The 23,650-nt window shown below is 32.8% G+C and overlaps 1 protein-coding gene across 5 annotated transcripts in view; it reads left to right on the top strand.

The window, feature by feature from the left end:
- VPS13C (vacuolar protein sorting 13 homolog C) overlaps positions 1-23,650 on the top strand; it is a 199,812-nt gene that overhangs the window by 9,591 nt on the left and 166,571 nt on the right. For 2 of the 5 annotated variants that reach the window (XM_054531580.2, XM_063716170.1), the window contains exons 2-8: positions 3,186-3,229; positions 6,088-6,130; positions 12,060-12,155; positions 13,362-13,463; positions 18,487-18,549; positions 23,081-23,146; positions 23,406-23,515. In XM_054531580.2, coding sequence (XP_054387555.1) covers positions 3,186-3,229; positions 6,088-6,130; positions 12,060-12,155; positions 13,362-13,463; positions 18,487-18,549; positions 23,081-23,146; positions 23,406-23,515 — 524 coding nt within the window. Of the gene's footprint in view, positions 1-3,185; positions 3,230-6,087; positions 6,131-12,059; positions 12,156-13,361; positions 13,464-18,486; positions 18,550-21,086; positions 21,895-23,080; positions 23,147-23,405; positions 23,516-23,650 lie in introns of those variants that run through there. The other 3 variants (XM_002825516.4, XM_063716171.1, XM_054531581.2) reach the window with 2 other exon arrangements.

The following is a 23,650-nucleotide window of genomic DNA, read 5'->3' as shown; positions in this document are numbered from 1 at the left end:
GCTGCATATTTATCAGTCAGAATAGCATGCAGTTGAGTGGAGAGTACTTGTTAGTCCAATGCCTTACCAAGATGAGTACTCATCTACTGCTTGAACGAATGAATGCACTTTTACCTCTTTACACTGGTGCCAGTGTTAATCTGAATTATACTGCTTATTCCTTCCCTATTTGTATTAGAACTAGAGCTCCTCCTTCAGTGCAAATAACTTGGAGAATGTATTATTCTTATTTCACTGTTACAGTTACTGTTCGTTAGATAACATTCACATTTTCAAAGAGGAAGTATCCATTTGTCAGACTGGGTGGCAGAAATAGATGCTGCTTTTTTTGTTTTTTTTTTTTTTGGGATGGAGTCTTGCCGTCGCCCAGGCTGGAGTGCAGTGGCACGATCTCAGCTCACTGCAACCTCCGCCTCCTGGGTTCAAGCAATTCTCCTGCCTCAGCCTCCTGAGTAGTTGGAATTACAGGCTCATGCCACCATGCCCATGCCTGGCTGATTTTTGATTTTTTTTTTTTTAGTAGAGATGGGGTTCCACCATGTTGGCCAGGCTGGTTGCAAACTCCTGACCTTGTGATCCACCTGCCTTGGCCTCTCAAAGTGCTGGGATTACAGGCGTGAGCCACTGCACACCAGCCAATATTTCTTTGTTATTCTTACGTGTTTGTTATTCTTACTAGATATAGAAAAAATTTATATAAAAAATATTTAAATCGTATTGACATGTGGATTTACTGTTGTTTTATTTCCCTATTTTCCTTGTTATAATTTTCATAATAATTTCACATAAAAATAATATCTAATTATTATAAAAACTAGAAAATACTGAAAAACATCAATAAAAATCTATCTTTATTCTACCACCCAGCAATAATAAGTACAATCTCTTTTTGTCCAACAGTCTAAATATACTTGTCTAACTCTGTTAGCCATATTGGTAGTTTTCAGCATTTCACATCTTAACTACCACCTGCTATCCTACTACTTGATCAAACAAGTAAAGTGTCACTGCAGTAGAAACAGCCCACTTTTTATAAGTATATTTATATTTTTGCAAACATTATGGTAGTGCCTTAACAATTGTTATAAAGACTTCATCTCTAACGCAGATGATTTCTGATCACTCCTGGTGACTCTTGGCCCACCAATTGAGAATGACTAGGTAGAACAGTCACAATTTATGAGCAGGGCTGAAAGTCTGCGTGTGGGCCTTAGATCTTATTAAACTAGTTTGGATGGCTTCAGATAGGCACTAGCATCTGTGCAGATTACCCTGTGGGCTAGAATAGACTTCCCAATTGTAATTTTGTGTAATTCATCATGTGACAGATTTGAATCTAGGAATATTTGTCTTTATGTAATTTTAGTGCATATATAATACGTAAGGACTTTTTTTCCCCCTGTTGCTGAACACACTAGTCTTCCATGACAACTTTATTACTCCTACATCTGGACAGTGATGATATCCTGTCAATTCTGCCTCCAGAATAACTCTTTACTGTGACTCTACCTCTTTCATCCTGAAGTTACTGTCTTATTTTTGGTTTTACTTTCTTTTCAGTGTATTATAGAAGTTTCCTGACTACCTGTATTCTTTCATTTCCCTCCTACTGTATACTATGGTATTTTCTTACCGTTTGTGAAGTTTCTTTCCTACTTTTCTTCCTTCATTATAGTTTTTGAAAATTTATTTTAGAAAATTTGAGAACTATATGTACACAGAAAATGAACTTTATTACATAGAAATAACCACTGTGAGCATTATGGCATCTTACAGTTTTTTAAATTTTTTTCTATGTATGTGTGGAATGCACACACACTTGTGCATATATAGATACTTCTAAAATTAGATCAATCTGGGCATTCTTTTACTTTTTGAAAAACTCAATATTCTATGAACATTTTCCCATGTCTTTCTACTTTTTTTTTGTTTATAATATAGATGTATTGTGAGTTAGGCCTTGTTGCTGGACATTTAGATCTTTAGGTCCTTCTTTCCTTCCTTTCCTCCCCCCTTTTGTCCTTCCTTCTTTCCCTCCCAATACTGCAATATCCTTGTAGCTAAATTGTTTGGACAGATCAATAGTTATTCCTTAGGACAGTTGAGTAATGATTCTAAAATAACATAATCTCTGTTATATATATTTTGTTTCTTTGTATTGAAAGTAATGGCAAAAACCGCAGTTACTTTTGCACAGTGCCCTCTACTAAGCCGTGAGTGCGTTAATGAATATCGTTCTAGTAATCTTTCTCTTTCCAGCACCTAACATATAATGGATGCTTAATAAATGTTTAATAATTTTGAGATTTGGGAAAAGCAGATCTCTAAAATGACGTAAACAAGTTAAATATACTTTTAAATTCACTCCAAAATACCCGGAAGAAAAAGTTACTTGATTGAAAAATATTAATGGGGAGTATAGCTACTATAGTTTTTAAAAAATAAATGTGTCATAAATGATTAAGAAAATATATAACAGTAATTTATGCCTGCATTTAATGTTGAAACTATAGTTTTATTAGCCTTAACATAATTTAAGTGAAATGAAAACTTTTTCCTTAAGTTTTTATGTGAGCATGAATATTTCACTATTGTGTATCAACAAATACAGGGATAGTGTTTAAAATTCGAGTCATGTAATAGTATTTTTATAACTTAGCATTTGAATATAATAAAAGTTGGACTGATTAAAGAATATTAGAAGCACATACAGTAATCATTGGGAAGGTAGAAAGTTTGGAGACATGAAAGACTAACACCATGTTTCTGAAGAAAATGTTAATTGATACCATAATTAAAGAACCCGGGATGATTGATCTGACCTTGTAATCATCTCTTTATATCTTGAGATTTTGGCTTAATCATTCAAAATAATGGCTACTTTCTTTGGTCTTAAAGTTCTTCTGTCCAAAAAGCTCCAACTTCTTTCCCATTGTTTGTTTAAATGTTAGCTAGTTTAATATTTTATAATTTCTTTTACACTGGGTTAACCTATAGTATGCTACAATTAATAACTCTTGAGCATATGTAGCAACTATTTTGTGCCGATAGCCTTTTAAGTCAGCTTTGTTTATCATTGTATTCTTAGCACTTAGCACAGTTTCTTAGTGCTTGGTACTACATTATGATAGGTTTACTAATTGGTATGTTATTGTAATATTTTTCTTCGTTTTCTTTTTTTAAAGGAAATGTGGCTTTAGATAATCTACAGATAAAAGAAAATGCCCTGGTAAGTTTGTTTTAAACTATGCTAATAACTCACTTAATTTGGTAAGTTCTTAGAAACCTTCGCCTACTAGGCATCTGATACCAGGTACTAGATAAAGTGATGGAATCACTCAAGGGATTACTTGTTTAACTATTTGCTGTTGGAAAATCTGAGATTAAAGATTTAGAAATTTTTTCCCCTAATAGTCAAAATAGTATCTCTTGGAAACGGAGTGTTTTTCCTTGATCTAATTTGACTGTATAGTTTTGTGGTTGACTTTTTCCTTATAGAAATATTTTTCTTCAGTAGTGTCTTTACATATTTTTGAGATAAATGAGGGCTTGATTTTAAATAACATATCTAATTTCGGAAATATATTGATGGTCTAGCCTTATTATAGTAATATGAAGAGGTAAAATAGGATTTTCTGGACTTTAGCTCCAGAAAGTAATTTGCATCATTTATTGTTGAGTTGAAAACAAACGAAACAATGCCCTCCACCCCACAATTAGGTTTCTGTTTAGCTTATTGGCCTAAATGTGAGTTTGTGAAGTCACTTAATGAGTTTATTGTTTAATTAATTTTTTCAGGTTTCTAACCTCTTATTTTTATTTTTATTTCTTTTTGAGACGAGTCTCACTCTGTTGCCTAGGCTGGAGTGCAGTGGCATGATCTCAGCTCACTGCAACTTCCGCCTCCCAGGTTCAAGCAATTCTTCTGCCTCAGCCTCCCTAGTAGCTGGGATTACAGGTGTGTGCCACCACGCCTGGGTAATTTTTGTATTTTTAGTAGAGATTGGGTTTTGCCATGTTGGCCAGGCTGGTCTCCAACTCCTGACCTCAGGTGATCTGCCTGCCTTGGCCTCCCAAAGTGTTGGGATTACAGGCATGAGCCAGTGCGCCCAGCCTAACTTCTTAATTTCTTTGATCTTTTAGCATGAGTTTAATCATCTATAAAGTGGAGTTAATTATAAAACAATATAATATCTCTGTGTCTTTGTGGCTTGAATAAGATGAGAAGTAGAGCCTGGCACATAGTAGGTACTCAAAAATTTAAATATTTTTCTCTTTTTTATATAGGATACTACAACTTTTTAAATTTTAAACAAAAATTTAGACCTTCTGATTCTGTTGTTATAGATTGGAAAAGAAGTTTTTTTCTCTATTTATGACAATATAAATAGAATGTAGTGACAGGGTATTTATCTAGCATACTAAGGAGACAAATTATTTGAACTCTATTTTAGCCTAATTCAAGTTTTGGTTATAATTAAATATAATAAACTATCTTGTAATTTTTATATATATATATATATTTTATTATACTTTAAGTTCTAGGGTGCATGTGCACAATGTGCAGGTTTGTTACCTGTGTATACATGTGCCATGTTGGTGTGCTGCACCCGTTAACTCGTCATTTACATTAGGTGTATCTCCTAATGCTATCCCTTCCCCCTGTAATTTATATTTTTTATTCAAAGTAGCTCCTTTCCCTAGTTAAACCAAATTGATGAATTTTTACTTTGATATGGGTAATTTACATTTATTTTGTGTGGAAATTATTTCAGGAGGATTAAAATGAACATGAGACCACCTTTTTGTAGTTTGCAGTTTGTATACTGTATAATGCGAATTCCCTTGAATTTATCTTTCCTGTCCTCCAGGAGGACAGAGCTGCTCTTATTGGCAGCAAAGATTTTTTTTTTTTGGTCTAAAAAAGACTTTTTATCTAAAGCTATTATAATAGTACTCTGTTGAATTCCTGTTTACGTAGCATTCAGACGTAATCAGATGATCAGGTAAATTGATTATTTTAGTTAATTATTACCTGTATTTTGGTGATCAGATTTTTATAGTGTTAGTATATATTAAGTCACACCTAACAGAAAGGATGTACTGACTGGTTTAATTTTTAATAATTCTAGAGACTCAGGTGATCATTATGGATATCAGTTATTGTTTAGTATTCTGTGAATAAAAAAAGTTATTTGAACTTTCTAGTTGTTTGGAATATAGGTAAGTGAAAGTTTATTATTATTTGTTGGTACCTCTCTGTAACTTATCTAAACGAAATACTAATTTGGTAAATAATATATTGGGAATCTAGCTTTTCTTTTAAAGATTTTTTAATTTATTCATTTACTAAATATTTGAGAGAGAAATGTTGTTCAGTATTGTTTTCAACTAATTTATGCAAAAAGACTCTCTTCTTTTTTCTGTTCTAGTATTTCAGATAAACATTGTCTGTGTGTTTAAATTGATTTGATTTGATTTGAATTTCCATTTGTTTTCATTTACTTAAAACAAGTAACCAGTTTACCTGGTTATTTACAAACTTTTTCTATTTTTACTATTTATCGTTTTGTTTCTTTTGTGAATTCTTTCTTTAAAGTCAAAGTTTAAGTTATAATTTTTTTTTTTTTTTTTGAGACAGAGTTTCGTCTTGTCACCCAGGCTGGAGTGCAGTGGCATGATCCCGGCTCACTGCAACCTCTGCCTCCTGGGTTCAAGCGATTCTCCTGCCTCAGCCTCCTGATTAGCTAGGATTACAGGCACCTGCCACCACGCCAGGCTAATTTTTTTGTATTTTTAGTAGAGATGGGATTTCACCATGTTGGCCAGGCTGGTCTCGAACTCCTGACCTCAGGTGATCCACCCGCCTCAGCCTCCCAAAGTGCTGGGATTACAGGTGTGAGCCACTGCACCAGGCCTATAAAACGTTTTTTGGCTATAAAACATGTCCTTTATGAGTTATTCAAATATAGAAAATTTGGTTTTTGTTTTTCTTTCGAGATGTGTGTTTAAGTGATCACACAAAAGGGAGTTTTGGGTTGGCTTAATAATTTAAGATGTCCTTTACATTTTCTTTTTCATCTGAAGAGTGAATTGGATGTTCCTTTTAAAGTCAAGGCTGGCCAAATTGGTAAGTACTTTAGTCTTCATTTGAATTATTCTTAGCCTATCGTTTTCTATTTTGCTTGTGTTATTTAACCTAAAAAAACTTTGATTAAAAGTGTGAGAGTTTTTTTTTTGCTTACGTTAATTAGAGCTTGTAGAGTTCTGAACCTAATGTATATTATATATAAAATGTACATCTTATTTTTTATGACAAAAGGTAGAAAATGGAAGGCTGTTTGAACTACAATTGAATTTTTCAGGCTTTGGTTCCACCACACAAAATATACATTCATTTTCAAATTAGATTTCCAAGTTTTATGTGCTTTTTCTTTAAATGTGGAAGTAGTGTAATTTGCAAACTCTAGTAGATAAACTGTAAATGTAGCTTATTTCCTTCATGTTTTGTTCAACCATTTTCACTTGATGTATTATGCAGCAATGTGGTATGGAGGATATGTTTTGGTAAGTACAAAGTCTCTCTCTCTGCAGTTAAACTCCTACACTAAGACCATCTATAAATAAATGTATATCTTTGTTGAATAAATTTTTTCAACAGGAAATTTAATCTACAAAGTCTTCCCATCTAGTCCATGCTATCTGGTTTTTATGTTTATTTATTTATTTAATTTATACATACTTAAATTTTGGATTTAGGTGGTCCATGTGTATGTTTGTTACACGGATATATTGAGTAATGGTGGGGATTGCGTTTCTAGTGTATCTGTCACTCAGATATTGAACTTTGTATCCAGTAGGTAATCTTTGAACCTTCACCCCGCTCCTTCAATCCCTACCCCTTTTTGGAGTCCCCAGTGTCTATTATTTCCATTAAATTTTTTTATTTTTAATTTTTGTGGATACATGGTAGGTATATATATTTATGGGGTACATGAGATATTTTGATACAGGCATGCAGTGTGTAATAATCACATCAGGGTAAATGAGGTTTCTATCACCTCAAAACTATTTATCCTTTCTTTGTGTTACAAATAATGTAATTAATACTCTTAGTTATTTTTAAATGTGCAATCAATTATTGTTGACTGTAGTCACCCTGTTGTGCCATCAAATACTGGATCTTATTCATTTTATCTAACTTTGTTTTTGTATTCATTAACCATTCTCCCTTGTTACCCTTCCTAGCTTCTGGTAACCATTGTTCTACTCTCTGTCTCCATGAGTTCAATTGTTTTAATTTTAGTTCCCACAAGTAAGTGAGAACATGTGAAGCCTGTCTATTTGTGCCTGGCTTATTTCACTTAACATAATGACCTCCAGTTCCATCCATGTTGTTGCAAATGGCGGGATCTCGTTCTTTTTTATGGCTGAATAGTACTCCATTGTGTATATTTACCACATATTCTTTAACCATTCACCTGTTGATGGACGCTTAGGTTGCTTCCAAATCTTGGCTATTGTGAATAGTGCTGCATTAAACATGAGAGTATAGGTATCTCTTCAATATAGTGATTTCCTTTCTTTTGAGTATATACCTAGCAGTGGGATTGGGGGATCATATGGTAGTTCTATTTTTAGTTTTTTGAGGAACCCCCAAATTGTTCTCCATAGTGGCCATAATAATTTACATTCCCACCAATAGTGTACAAGGTCTTCCTTTTCTCCACATTCTTGCTAACATTTGTTATTGCCTATCTTTTGGATAAAAGCCATTTTTACTGAGGTGAGATGGTATATCATTGTAGTTTTGATTTGCATTTCTCTGATGATGTGATGTTGAGCACCTTTTCATATACCTGTTTGCCATTTGTATGTCTTCTTTTGAGAAATGTCTATTCAGATCTTTTGCCCATTTTAAAATCAGATTATTAGATTTTTTCCAATAGAGTTGTTTGAGTTCCTTATATATTCTGGTTATTAATTCCTTATCTCTTACTTGTCCTGGCAATGTCTCTGTGGAGCTGTGTACTGCAAAGGCTATTATGCACATTTATGTCTATGTGTACCCATTGTTTAACTCCTACTTGTAAGTGAGAACATACAGTATTAGATTTTCTACCTTTGAGTTGATTTACTTAAGATAATGGCCTCTAGCTTCATCCATCTTGCTGTAGGGGACATAATTTCATTCTTTTTTATGGCTGCATACTATTCCATGGTATATATGTATGACATTTTCTTTATCCAGTCAACTGTTGATGGACACTTAGGTTGGTTGTGTGACTTTAATATTGTGGTTAGTGCTGTGATAAACATATGAGTGCAGATGTCTTTTTATATAATGATTTATTTTCTTTTAGGTACTCAGTAGTGGGATTGCTGTTTCTATTTTTAGTTCCTTGAGATATCTCTGTACTGTTTTCCATAGAGGTTAAACCAGTCTACATTTTCACCAACAGTACTCAAGTGGTCCCTTTCCTCTGTATCCATGCCAATATCTGTTATTTTTTGACTTTTTAATAATAGCCATTCTAGCTGGTGTTAAGATGGTATCTCAGTATGGTTTAAATTTGTATTTCTCTGATAATTAGTTATGTTGAACATTTTTTCATGTGTTTGTTGGCTTCTTGTATTTCTTCTTCTGAGAAATGTTTGTTTATGTACTTTGCTGTTTTGAATGGGGTTTTTTTCTTGTTCAGTTGTTTGAGTTCCTCGTAGATTCTGGATATTTGTCGTTTGTTGGAGGCATAATTTGCAAATATTTTCTACCTTTCTGTAGGTTGTCTGTTTACTGTGTTGATTATTTCTTTTGCTGTGCAGAAGATTTTTATTTTTACTTTTAAAAAAATAATTAATTAATTTAGAGACAAAGTCTTGCTCTGTTGCCCAGGCTGGAATGCAGTGGCACAGTCATGGCTTACTGCAGCCTCAACTTCCTGGGCTCAAGGGATCCTCCCACCTCTGCCTCCCAAGTTGCTGAAACGACGGGTGTGTCACCATGATCGGCTCATATTTGTATTTTTTGTAGAGATAGAGTTTCATCATGTTGCCCATGCCGTTCTTGAACTCCTGGGCTCAAGTGATCTACCCACCTTGGCCTCCCAAAATGCTGGGATTACAGGTGTGAGTCACCACGCTTGGCCTAGAAGCTTCTTAGTTAAGTCCTACTTGTTTAATTTGTTTTTCTTGCATTTGCTTTTAGGGTCTTTGTCATAAATTCTTTGCCTAGGCTGATGTCCAGATGAGTTTTTCCTCAGTTTTCTTCTAGGAATTTTATAGTTTCAGGTTTTATGTTTAGGATTTACTTTAAAAAATAAGTAAATTACAACCCAAGATAGCTCACTCTTATAATTTTACTTATGCTACATCCTTTCTCCCAACTTTATAACCCTGCTATTACACTATATCACTTTTATTCTTTATTCAATATTCTGTATTATAGGAAGGCTTTGTCTTTCACTACTCTAGCATCTCTTAGCAATTATTTAGATACTTCTGTTTGGGTCATTTTATATGACATATATGTTTCCTTTTAATATATAAGAATATTTTTATGTTTTTGTCTCTTGAAACAGGATAAATTTTCTTAGATTGAAAGCATCTTTAGACATGTGTCGTCTTTTTTGTTTGTTAGATAGCGCTGAATGTGGTGGTTATGTGTAGCAGTGCTCTAAAAGTATTGTGGCCCTATATGCTTAACTGAAATCCTAGAATATAGAAGTTGTAGCCATTCATTTATTCTTTTACTTTTGAAATATTTATGCACATGTTATGTACAAGACTATGCAAGTGCTATGGGAGATGCAGGGATGAAGGTGATATCTTTGTCTTCAAGGAAGTTATAGACATCTAAAATTAGAACATAGATTGAAATTGTATTTCCAGTGTCTTAGATCAATTATAGCTGACTAAAGAAATTTTGCATTATTTATTATATTCTTACAACTAGATTTATATTTTGGAGGAGGTTTTCTAATGGTTCAGAATTTGTTCTTTTTGCTTTTAAAGTACACAAAGATTTAATGGCTTCCTTCAGTATTACCCATTGAGTTATGAGAGACCCTTTACAAATAAGTATGCAAAGTATATTGTCTTTATGACTATCTTTTTTTTGGTTTACAGAGCATTTATATTAGTTGTTAAATTTCTCCTTAGGTTAAAATATTATACCTAACCTGTAGGGTCAGTGTGGCTAATTAAGCTCAAGTGTGATTTGGTTTTCCAAGAACTAGACATATTTGTGGGTGCCCTTGAGTTACCCTTTTTCTTAAAAATTTTTAAAATTTCCTGATCTATAAAAGGAGGGAGTAATATATAAACAACTCAATTCTAGGATCTTTATGAGAGATTGGGGGATAATTAGTATAAATGTAGAGAAGAAAAGGTTTAGGGAACAGACAGTCCCTTTCTGGTATGCTAGTTAAAGGGACATTTCCCACTTTTTCTATCTTATGCTCACCAAGAAGGCAATCAAATAAATTTTGTTAGGAGATTTTGAGATAATTACAAATGTAACAGTACCTATTGTAAATATAAAATCATTGGACTTAGAAATGACCCAGAACGTTGTAGACTTCCCTTGACATGCAAGCCATTTAAGAAATTCAGCAGGTTTACAAGCTGAAGAGAAGTGAAAATCTAAATGGAGAAATAATTTGATATTTTAACCTTGGGAATAGATACCAGGTAAAACTGGCTTTCCTACTTATCCATCTAGGTGATCCCAAATATTCTGTCTTACACTGCATTGTTTTATTTTCTCTGTAGTTTGTTATACTGTTTTTCAGTTCTTTGAACTTTGAGCATTTTCATTTAAAAATGATTTTAAATGAAAAGCCACCAGTGATTCTGGTGGCGTAAGCGACTTAATTATTCATATACAAGCATGACTTAGTTGAATCAAATTCTTTTCTCCTGAAAATCTTGATTAGTAGCTCTGAGAGACCTATAGATTTTAAATAGAATTTTAAAAATTATAGATGAAGGAAGGTATTTTATTTTGGAACATGTAAAACTTTATGTGTAGGAAAGGTTTGGATAGAATTGCTGTAGTAAGGCAGATTAGGGACATTTTGCTGCCTGGAGACCTGGAAAGAGGGGATACTAGAGATTAGGGAAAGAAACATGGAAAGATTTTGACAGATTTTGCCTATTTCAAAATTTAGCTGAGAGCATGCCCTTTTGGTCTTCTCTTGTCTGCCCTGAACAGGCTTTTCCCCCATAAAACCCCAAACTTGGGACAGTAATATTAGGGCCATAGTTCATCTGTGTCATTGAGTGAAAGTTTTTGTGGGCTCACCTCAGGAGGACTTGACATTAATACCATTGTTTCCAAGAGAGAACATGTGTTCTGTCTTCTAAGTGATTTATAAGTAGATATTTGGAATATAACTGGTCTGAGTTGCCTGTGACTCATAATACTATTCCTAATACCGTATGCCTTGCTTTTAGAGCTAGCCTCTTCCTGTTGTGACAATTGGGTATGCTGTTAAAATTCCATTTGCACAAAGTTCCTTTGCATCTCTTCTCTGTGTTGCTGCTTCAATTCCTGGCAGCTTGTGCAGGTATTATTTTACTGTTGATCTGTAAAGATTTATTTGTTGATGTGGATAGAAGAGCATGTGCAGTATTAAGACTGTCAACTGTTGTCGTGCACTGAATCTGGTTCAGCATCCTTACTAATAATCAGGTCACTGCTTAACCCACTAGATAGACTTAAGCAATTAATTTAACTTCTCTAGGGCTGAGTTTCCTTTTTTTCAGGATTGAAATAATAGCTGACTTATTCATTTTACAGTTTTTGAATATTAAATGGATAATGATTATCAAAATATTTTATATTGAAAAATAAAAATTACAATGTGAATATTCACTTAATAGTAATTTTATGTGGAAAAGACCTTTGTAAACTTTAGTGTTGGAGTTTTTTCATTTTTTCTGAGTGATGTACATACCATGAAGAGTTTTTTATGCTTTTTCTCTTAGTGGAAAGTGAGAAATTTATGTGTTCTTGAGCAGTCAAATAATAATTTAAGGTTGAAATTATGTTTCCTTAGATAAATTAACTTTGAAGATTCCTTGGAAAAACCTTTATGGAGAAGCAGTTGTTGCGACCCTAGAAGGATTGTACCTGCTTGTTGTCCCTGGAGCAAGTATGTTATTTTAGGTTATAACCATTCAGTAACATCACATTGAAATTAAATTGTTATGAGTTAAGTATTTTGATACTTTTATTTATTAAGATAGAAGGTAATTTAAATAAATGAATCATACATAGATGCACTTATTTGCATACTTTTATATATGTATGCACATATATCTTACCACATTTGTGTATAAAGTATTTTTGTTGTTGAAAATTTAATTCATTTTTGCAATTTATTCTCTTTTCTATGAGTACTTGTTTTGCAACTAAGGCTCCCTGTTGAGCTGCATTAGGCAGATTTACTGATAATAAATGAAGTGAAATAAATCTTTAAAAATATCCTGATGTGTTAATTTCCAGATTTCAAGATTGAAAAATTAATTTTTTTTCCTATTTTGTTGCTTCTGATTTTGAGTGAATGTTCTTTCAAAAATGTGTAAAATTGGTAATTTTTTCCTTTGAAATGATAGTATTTTAATTTTTAATGTCTTATAGTGATGTTTAAGTAATATCTTTATTATTATTTTTTCATTTATAAAAACAATATAATGTTAAGAAAAGTTTGGATGTTTTAGGGAAAAATTACTTACAATTTCTCAACCATTGTACAAATAAAATCTTTATTTTTACATTTTGCTCTTCAGCAAATGTAATAGTCAATACTATAAATACGTCGTTGTAGTCAATACTATAAATATATCATTATAGATCTTTTTTATTCTTTTGTGTTATTTCCTTAGATTGCATGATCAGAAATGACATTACTAGATAAAAAGGGCTTATATATTTTATGATTGTTGATACGTATTCCGAATTACTCTCTGAAAGTTTAAAAAATCAATCTATATTGATCCCAGGTAGTATTGGATATTAAGTTATTCCAAATTTACCACTGATAGAGCAATATTCTGGTGTACTTTCTGTCTTCCTTCTGTTTCTGCTTCTTATGTTTGTTCTCATCCTCCTCCTGTCTCCCTTTTTCCTACCTGCCTTTCTACCTGTAATTTCTTTTCCTCCCTCCGTCTTTTTGTATTTAAGTTTTTGTAAGTGAATAGGAATAATTTATGTTTAAACATTTCGTAAAACTAAAAATGTGAAAGTATTTTTGTTTTGCGGAAAGATTATACACTTACACAATCATAATGAGGCTGAACTTTTTCTGTTTATTTATGAATTCCATTTATTTTTGTGTGAATTGACTATATATTTTTAGGTATTAAGTATGATGCTGAAAAAGAAGAAAAATCCTTGCAGGATGTTAAACAGAAAGAGCTATCCCGAATTGAAGAAGCCCTTCGAAAAGCAGCAGAAAAAGGTAAAAAGTTTGTTTGAGATAAACTTAGACATACCTGTATTTTAGATATAATTAATATCCTTTAAAGAGGATGCTTTCGTAAGTCTTCATAAGTTGAAGTTCTAAAGACATGATTTTTTTTAAATCTCAAAATATTGCTTATATTTTCATGACTCACTTTTAGGAAAAAGTAATTGCCTTTTTTCTGTGAGTGTTTTATCGTGTTGACAATTTGATTTTTCCACTTTTCTTAATTAGTCATTTTTATGGTGCTAGTTTGGGAGACTTTCCAAATTTTCAGTATTTGCAGGCCTGTTTATTTTGGGCAAATGGTAACAGTTTCTTTGTGTGCATGTTTATCCGTGTTCTTGCTGGATAATGAGGTTAAGCATAATGCTATAGTGAAATGATGTTTAGAGGAAATGCTGCTGTAATTCTAGTCCTAGCTATCTCCCTTCATGTTGTACAGGATATTTAAAAAAACCCCAAAACTTGATTCTTCAGGTTTTAACATTTTAACATCTGCCTTACGTTTACATTTTTATTTTTATCTAAAAATAAATCTGATGACTTTGTTTGGTTTATAGAGCAAGAACAAGGATATGATGAAAAAGAGTAGTCTATAGAGTGATGAATTGAAGGACTTTTCCAGACATCTAATGTTTATCTCAATCAACAATTGCTGATTAGGGTATATGAGTTATTAGCATTTTATGTAATTTTTGTGTCATTTGGTGGCATGTGTATATATTTTTATGATGAAGATAGTCTCTCTCAAAAGATAAAGCAAATATTGACTTAGAAATGATGTTAATTATATTTAGATATAATAAGATTTCTTTTCCTAGCTTAAGCTGTTGTCATTTAATTGAATCAATTAGAAATCTTTTTTAAAAATAGCTTGTTCCTTAAAGTTTTTAATCAAAGTTTTAAATTCTTGCTCCAAGTATTTTTTCTTATGCAGAAATATTGATTCTTTTATTAAAAGTTACTAAACTATTTAAAAATACAGAGGTTACCATAATGGAAGAAATTTTCTAAAAGCTTCAACTTTTTTTCCCGTTTTTTTCACACTTAAGCATATTTTGTCTTCCTGCTGAAGCTTAAGTATCTGTATTTCTAGGAAAACAGTTTTCTTTATTTGTATGACTTTAGCATGGCAAAAAAGCAAGCCAAGAATGGTTTTGTTTCATGACAATTAAGTGTGAGTTTTTTCTTTATATTCAATTTTGGCTAATTAATATATGTAAAAGTAGTACTATAAAAATGAAGACTAAGAATTGGAGAGCACTAGGATTTCATTTTTTTCTTGAAACTATTCAGATTAGGATATTAACATATGTATATTCATCATTAGGTGTATTGATGTATACTTAGATATATTGATATTACATATAATTACACATCATTTACAATTACATAATAAGTTACATATATTATTTAGAAACAAATCTTAAACTCCTCCTTTTTAAAAAATGGAGCGTAACTTACATTTGCCTGAAGAATATTTTAGTGTTTTCAGTCACCTGTAAGAAAAGGCGTGGTATATAGTCTCATTTGTTTTCGTGGTTGACAGTTTAATTGGTAATAAGATTATTACACATTTTGTACTCAGAGTTAGGAAATTTTGACTCCTGAGTCTTCAGTGCTGAGAAAACAGACATTTGGGTCTCACAAAGAGGCTATTATGAATGGTTTGATATAAAGGATGTACATCTGTAGTATTAATTTTGTGTAAATAGAACTGTTAGGCCTATGCCGTATATGGTAATGACATTGCAGCTTCTTGAATGATAAAATTTAAGTTTTTTTCATATAGAATTAAAATTCAAAAAGTGAAACTGTTTTAACACTCAGTTTTAACATGTTATATTTGTCAAAAAAGTTTTGAGACTAAAAGATGAATTCAGGAATTGGGAAGTATATTTAGATTATTTTTTTCTTAACTGTTAAGAAACACATTTAAGAATGTTGCAGTATTTTCTCATTTCTATGGATGTGAGTCACATCTTCAAATAATATTATTCATGTGAATGATAGAGGACAACCCTGACCTTTATATATTTCACATTTTACCGTTATTAATAGTTATTAATTATACTTTATTTTTTACTTGTTTATTGATATTAAAAGCACAAAAGCACCATTGCACTGTATAGGGACTCAGAGAGGGAAGGAGAGGAGATGATTCAACTCTAAGCAGCAGATGATAAAAATGAAAACAAAATTATCATGCTGATCTGCTCATAAAAAGGATTTTGACTTAGCTTGTTTTATGTGATAAAAATATACTGTTTCCCACTATCATATAGGAATAAAATAAATTGAAATAAAACTATGAGTTCATTTCTAGAAAATTTGCTTAACTGTAAAAATAAACTCTTTGATATTTTTCTCCTTTTATTTCATTGGAGTGAGTCTATTTTTCTGGAAGGCTATCATAAAGAGAAAGATTAAATTCCTAGTAAGGCCAAAATATTCGCAAATGCTAGATTCTGTACTTAAGATGTTGGATTTTATCAAAGTAATAGGTACACACACTTGAAAATCAATAGTTTTGCCAAAACGACAAGATAAAAAATGGCAGTCCCTTGTTTCATCCTTTGCTACCCTCCAGACCAACTCCTTTGAGTTAGTAATATTTTTTAGCAATGTTAACATTCTGTCATTAATCTAGTTCATTAATATAAGGCATTATCTAGGACTTCCTGTTATGGTAGTCAAGGAGTTTACTTCTCTTACTATCTCCATGCACCCTGAATTCTCCTTCCCGTTTTCTCATAATATGGATATATCATAATTTTTGGCCAATTACTAGTCACTACTTAGATTACTATGACAATGCGATTATTGTTCACTGTGCAGGTCACATGATGTGTGTGTTAGGCAGTTTTTGCATTGCTATAAAGGAATACCTGAGACTGGATAATTTATGAAGAAAAGAGTTTTAATTGGCTCACAGTTCTGTAGGCTGTATAGGAAGCATGATGCCAGCACTTGCTCCTGGTGAGGGCCTCAGGAAGCTTTCAGTCATGGCAGAAGATGAAGTGGAAGCAGGCATGTCACCATTTATGAGGGACCCACCCCAATGATCCAGTCACTTCACATCAGGCCCCACCTCCAACACTGGTAATCACATTTGAACATGAGATTTGGAGGGGACCAATATCCAAATCATATCAATGTACTACGACTGTATTTCCTTTCTTATACAACCTTTTGTTTTTCTTGAATTTGTGAATGCTGCTTTCTTATTTGCTTAGTCTTCTATGTAAATTTATCTTTAATTCTTTTTCACATGCTACATGAAATTTGTCTGCTATATGAGTATTGATAGTATTTTCCAATCGCGTAAACCCATCTGTTGGTACTCTCTACCACACTGTTGTCTCTTGGAGTTCCCCCTCTGAACTGATTGTTTTTTAGACCAGCTGCACATGTGTCATCTTAGGACTGGTCTTAATTGCTCGTCTATGTTTAATTCCCTGTTTCCTGGGTCCTTTGCCTTTTTTGCTTCCTTAGTTTACTCATTTGTTTTCCTAGAATACATCTAGAAGCTTTTAAGAATGGATGCACCGTTTATAATTTCGAAAATTCTTTTAAGGCTGAATGTCTTTGTGTTTTACTTCTACGCTTGTTTGATTTGTCTGGGGATAGAATGCTAGGTTAAAAATTAGAATTTTGTAGGCAGCAATGTTTTCTAGCTTCCAGGCTCCTTTGAAAAAAGTCTGATGCCGGTCTACACATTGTTGAAAGCAGAAAAATTAGAGAGTCCTTGGACCCTCCTGTTAAAGACCTTACATTTTAATTGGACAAATAAGAAATTTGCGTAATAATAAGCAAGAGAAAGTGTTGAGTCCCATCAAAGAGGTACAGACAGTTTTATGGGAGTTCAGAATGAACATGTCATAGTCGGCCAAAGAGATCAGGGTAGACACTGTGAAGGTGTGTATTTCAACTGAATTTAAAGGATGGATCTGCAGAAAGGAGAGAAGGCATAGGTAGAGGAGACAGTGAAGGTGGGAAAGTATAGAGTATCTGTGGGATCAGCTAACAGTTTGGGAGTCTGATAGAGAGTAGTTGGATGTAGGGTTGGAAAGCTAAGTTTAGGTCAATTTTAAGAGATTTGCATGCTCTGATGATGTTAATGGTAATGACAGTGAAAGTAGTTGACGTTTATTGAGGATTTACTATTCAGCAGTCACTCTTCAAAATACTTTATATGAATTAACCCATTAATAGTCACATTTGATATAGGTGCTATTTTTGTTGCCATCTTACAGTTGAGGAAAGTGAAAGTTAAATAATTTGTTCTAGGTCACACAGTTAGAAAATTGTAGAGCTAGAATTTGAACCCGGTCTGGCTCTAGATCTTGTAATCTTAACCTGTACAATGTGAACTTTCATCTGTAGCTAGTGGGGGAGTAAGTTTTCCTTTTTCTTTCTTTAAGGGTCCAAAGAATGACATGATCAGAGGTATGATTTAAGGAAAAACTTGCAGTGTTGTCTAGGATAGACTGGATTTGGAGAGCGAAGTGGAAGATGCTATCTAGCCATCATTAATGAGAATGGATATAAAGGATTCAGATAGTGTATCTAAAGGGACCAGATCACACTAAAGTAAGATGAGGTCATTTCAGCCGACTCTAAAATTAGTGTCAAATATCACAGTAGTATTTTATTCTGAAAATGGGCAAAATGGCATGCAAAAAGAGAACCAAAATAGTGCATTTTTGCACTGTTTGAAAACTTGTCAAAAATTTTAGTGAGCCATTAGCCGTAATTGATATTTACCTGCCTCACATAATTTGAAATGATTATTATAATTTTAATTGTTAAGAAGTTTGTGTGTTGAGAGAACGAAAATGGTGTCACTATGAATACTTCCTTAGAAATAAAATAGTCTTGGTGTCATCAAATTTTAATTACCCTGTTACATGATTTCTAATTATTTGAAATTAAATTTAGGTATATTTTACATGCAAAATTAAAGGTGTCTTTAAATTGCTTTGCATTTTGGTTATTGCTGCCATGTGGGATGCAGGCACACATTCAGGGGAGTTCATATATGGCTTGGAGAACTTTGTTTACAAGGACATCAAGCCTGGTGGGTATGCATGGTTAATTATATTCAACTATATAAACATATTCTTGTGTATGCTTGTGCTTTTGGTGGAGTCCATTTGATGGCATGCCATCCTTTTAGAAAATATGGAAATGCAATTTGTGTTTTCCCCGTTTACCATCATTTCCTTTTCCTCACCTGTAGTCATTTATTCATTCACTAAATATTTGAGTGTCTTCTTGTGGCTGTCACTGTGCTGGATGATGCTGGATGTTTGTGGGGTAAACAAACATGATTCAATCTGTTCTTACGAAGCTTAGAATATGATCTACAAATAACTTTCAGATTTGGGCTACTCTTTTGACTTTAGTTCTAGAGTTCAGTAGTTTCTGAATTAAGCAGTTCATCTCTGATAGCGGTGGTTTTGGAACGTAAAAAGCAATAAAGTGGATTTTTTTCTTTTGAATTCAGAACCTTGACAGGAGGTGTTCCTCTGAGCTTTGATTTGTTTCACCTCTGTTGTAGCTCTAGAGGTACCTCTACACTACTGTCCTGTACAGCATATTGAAATTTCAAGCTTTGCAAAAGGCAAATTAAAGGCTTACTGTTTGTATTAGGATTTATAATATGATTCTTTTATATACTAGGAAATCTACCAAATACATTAAAATAATATTTTTTAGTATTTTACATAATCTTATTTGTTAAACTTTATGTTTTATATCATACTTCAAGAGCTTGTTAGGTTAACTCAATCACACTTAAATTTGTTTTGATTAAATGGCAAGTGGGTCTGTATCTTGAAATTTGTAAACAATAAGCATCATGTTAGAATTATTTCTGTAGCTAGGAACTTTAGTAGGTTGATTCATGTGACAAATGGAAGAGGAATTTTCATGACAGGCTTTACAGCATTAGGTGAAATTACCCTGAAAGCAGTTTCCGTTCTAATAAACCTGCTCCTTCCGTAAGTGTGCCTGTGTTAATTTGTCTTATAGTTACTTTGTTTAATATCAAAGATAGCATGGAGATACTCATGGCTCACTGTCCGGTTTTGTAGGTTATAATCAAGCCAGCTTACTGTAGTCTGGGTAGCATTGTTAAAAACAGCAGACTATAACAGCTGTCACCATAAAAGAAAACATCATTGATTCAGTTTTTTTTAAAGGTATATTAGCGTAGATAAAAAAATGAGGTCCAGAATGTTGGTGCTTCTGAAATGAGAATAGTTTATTTTGTTGATGATATCTTCATTCAGCTGGCTAGGACTCAACGTGTGTTTCATGATCATTTCCTCTTTTCAGTTTATGAGTACATATTATTTCCTCATTTGATGTTACTTTTTTTTTTTTATTCTAAAGCAGTGGTTCTCAAAAAGTCAAAATGATTTTCATAATAATACTAAGCATTATTTGATTTTTCTTTTTGTTGACATTTACATTGCTGGTGCAAAAGCAATAGTGTATAAAAATTGCTAGCTGCCTTAGCATGATTCAAGGCAGTGGCACCAGACTATAGTAGTAGTCACTGTATTCTTCACTACCATGCACTCACAGTAAGCAAAATGAAACCAAAAAATTGCCAGTTTTTACTTAAGAATTCCCTTGATGAAGTAGGAAGTTTTAAATTTTAATAAACTTCAACCCTTGAGCATGTCTCTTTAATATTTTGTGCAACAGCAGAGAAAGTATGCCTGAAGCATTTCTGCATACTGAAGTAGGATGATTGTTTCAAGGAAAATTACTTGTGCATATGTTTGAGTTGTGAGCTGAGCTAGTTGCTTTTTTTCTGGAAAGCCATTTTTAGTTGGAAGAATCACAGACTATCATTATTCAGTTTTGGTTGTTTGGTAGACACTTCAACAAAACCACTTCAAGGAAAAGCAACTGGCAATATTTGTTGCCAATGATAAAATTTGAGCTCTTGAGTAGAATTTTGGAAAACTTGTGTTTGCCAACTTGAGATCGACAGCTTCCCAGTAGTACTTCAAGACTTTTCTGATGAGATTCTGATGTAATATTAACAGATGTGACTTTCAATATTAAATAATGAAATGACTTGACATTTGGAAGATTTGCATAATTCAGTAAAGCAGTATTTCCAATGGAAGATAAAAAACATACATGTGTAAAGGGGTTCATTTAAAGTGCAAGATGGACTAATTGATTTTAATTTGTGTGAAAAATTCATTGATAGGGTTTCAGATTCCATGATGCAACTACCTTTAAGAAACTTCCACTTGTTGAGTTTGATACGAAAAGGCAATGAATATACTCCCCCCTTTTCTAATTATATATCTATAGTGAGATCAGATTTTCATCATGTACTTCAATTAAAACAACATATCTCAACAGGTTGAGGGCAGAAGCAGATATGCTAATCCAACTGTCTTCTACTAAGTGAGACATTAAAGAGATTTGTAAGAATGTAAAACCATGCGACTTTTCTCACAACTTTCTGTTTAAAAAATATAGCTATTTTTATAACTATACGTTATTATGTAATGGCTTATTTTTAAATGAATTCATATTTTTTCAGTTTTTATTTATAATATGGTAAATATCAATAGTTATAACCCACATAAATAAAAAGTTCTTTAGAGTCCTCAAGTTATAAATGCTAAATGGATTGTGAAACCAAAGTCTTTGAGAACTGCTTTAGTTTGTGATTGAGAGTCATAAATTTATTATTTATTGGATTAATTAGAAACTTTCTCTAAAGAGCTATGTTAGCTCTAAGATTAGATTTAAACTGTTTAGAGAGGTTTAAGCATGGTGTATCTGCCATTGAGATGAAAGACAGAACATGGGGCTAGAACAAATATGAAACCAGAAAGATAATTGGTCAGGTAAGAAGAGAATTTAACACGAAGCAGCTGAGTCTATGTCTTTGAAAGCTGTTCTAGCCAAGTGGAATGGTTTTCAGGGCTAGTCTGGCTTTCTTACTTGTTTCTTTTCAAATGGTATTTCTTTGAGAACTCATTCTTTTTATGTATGTTTGATTTATGAATAGAACAGAGTCAGTGACTTTCACAGTGGCAAGAATTACTGGAATAGCACTATCCTGATTGTGTTACATTACTTATTAAATGTTTACTTCTTGAAACTGAGGGTTTTATTTTTGTAGTCCAGGATTTGTTTCTTAATTTTTGTAGGGGCAGAACAATTTGCTTTTAAAAGTCAAGGAAGAACAAATTAAAAATTTCAAGCTCAATTTCACATATATTCTCTAAAATATATATAACATGAATTTAGTTGGATCTGAATTTTTTTTTATTCATTTGAACAGATAAGTATTGTGTGCTTTGTGCCCAGGTATAGGATTATCTCTGACCTAATGAAGTCTGCTTCCTGATGGCAAGACAATTGAGCAAACACTTCAAATATGGTATAATCACTGTTTAATGCAATTCTGTATAAGGTACAGGCCCTGGGGCTACTTGGAATAGTTTAAGAAGGCTTCACACAGGCAGTAGTGCTGAACCTGAGATTTAAAAGCTGCCCAGGAGTTCGCCTGGTGAAGAACTTCAGGGAGGGCGACAGAAGTTCACGGAATGACATGTGTAGAGGCATTAGGCATTAGAAAGTATGGCTTGTTTGGGAAAGTGTAAATATTATTTCTGTAGTATCCACTGCAAGGATGCATGGCAGGAGATAGAACAGGGCAGGGACGTAGGGTCACATCATAAAAGGACTTTATTGTGTAAACACATTTTAATTATGTCTGGGGGGTTGCAGAGAGCCTTTAAATAATTTTGAGCAAGAGATTAACAGGATATGATTAGTATTTTGAAAGACATCAATCTGGTAACAGGGTAGAAGGACCTTTAATAGGAGCTGAGGCTGGAGACTAGAGATCAGTAGATAATACAGAGACTGCCTCAAGAGTTCAGGCTGGAGGTGATGCCTGATAGGAAGTTGGGTATGAAGATTTGTAAGTTGAGTAAGACAGGTATTGGTAAATGCCAGAATGCAGTGAGGCAGTGTCGAAAGAGAATGAGGTTTTAAAGGAATTCCTAATCGAATTCAGTGTACAGTCCAATGTACATGTTATGCCCACTTAATGTTCTTTATATCTTTGAGTCATTAAATAATTTGCTTGTGAAGTGTATCATCCAGAGGAAGTCATCTGTGGGCAACTTACCCTTTCATTTCATTTGTATGCCTATGTTCTTACCATATGTTTATCAAAACCTTCTTCTGAAAGTTTTATATTCTGTCGTTGTTACATTTCCAATATTTTGGTAATACTGAAATTAAAGTGTAACTTTGTAAAGTCATTAATATTATAAATGGCATTGGGAATGGAGATTTTATCCAATTTTAGTATAATTACACCTGCCAATTTATTTTCTAGATTAAAGAAGGTTATTCTTTACAATAAAAGGTTATTCTAGACTAAAGAAGATTTGTAAATTTGTCTTTATATTGAAGTAACAGATCAGTTTAGAATAAGGTAAGGTGAGTTGTGCCAGAATTTGCTGTTGGGAAGAATTCTCTTGTTTTCTTTTCTGTCCTGTAGTCTGCTAACTTGAATCTTATCCTTTTCTCACTAAAATGCTTCCACTGAGAAGGACGTAAACGTAAAAAGCACAAAAAACATTTTAAGAAACCTTTTAAAGGTCTTGATCGTTCAAAAGGTAGGTAAAAGTGGTTTTATGCCATGGTGTTGTTTATACACATTGCCACTTTATTTCTGATTTGGAATGTGAAATGAATGTCAGATAACAGTATAAATTCAAAAACAAGTTTTAAGTTGGAAATGCATATTAAAATATAAATAAAGACACTATTGGCTGTAATTTCCATTGAGTAGTACCTTAGCTATCCTTTGGTTATTAATTTTGAGGTATATGAGAATTTCAACTCTTGAGCTTGTATTTTTCTGTTTTTTAATAGATAAGCCAAAAGAAGCCAAAAAGGATACATTTGTGGAAAAATTGGCAACTCAAGTAATAAAAAATGTACAAGTAAAAATCACAGATATTCACATTAAATATGAAGATGATGTAAGTAATTTTTATTTACTCAGTTAATTAAATATGTATTTTATAATAGTCTTGACTTTTCTGTATATGGATTATCTGTACCCATTTTTAAATCCAAGATTAATTTTTTTCTTATGAGTACACTACCATATCTTC

The sequence above is a fragment of the Pongo abelii genome, chromosome 16 (assembly GCF_028885655.2).
Source record: "Pongo abelii isolate AG06213 chromosome 16, NHGRI_mPonAbe1-v2.0_pri, whole genome shotgun sequence".
NCBI classification, from domain to species: domain Eukaryota; kingdom Metazoa; phylum Chordata; class Mammalia; order Primates; family Hominidae; genus Pongo; species Pongo abelii.
This window is presented reverse-complemented; position numbering and strand designations above follow the sequence as displayed.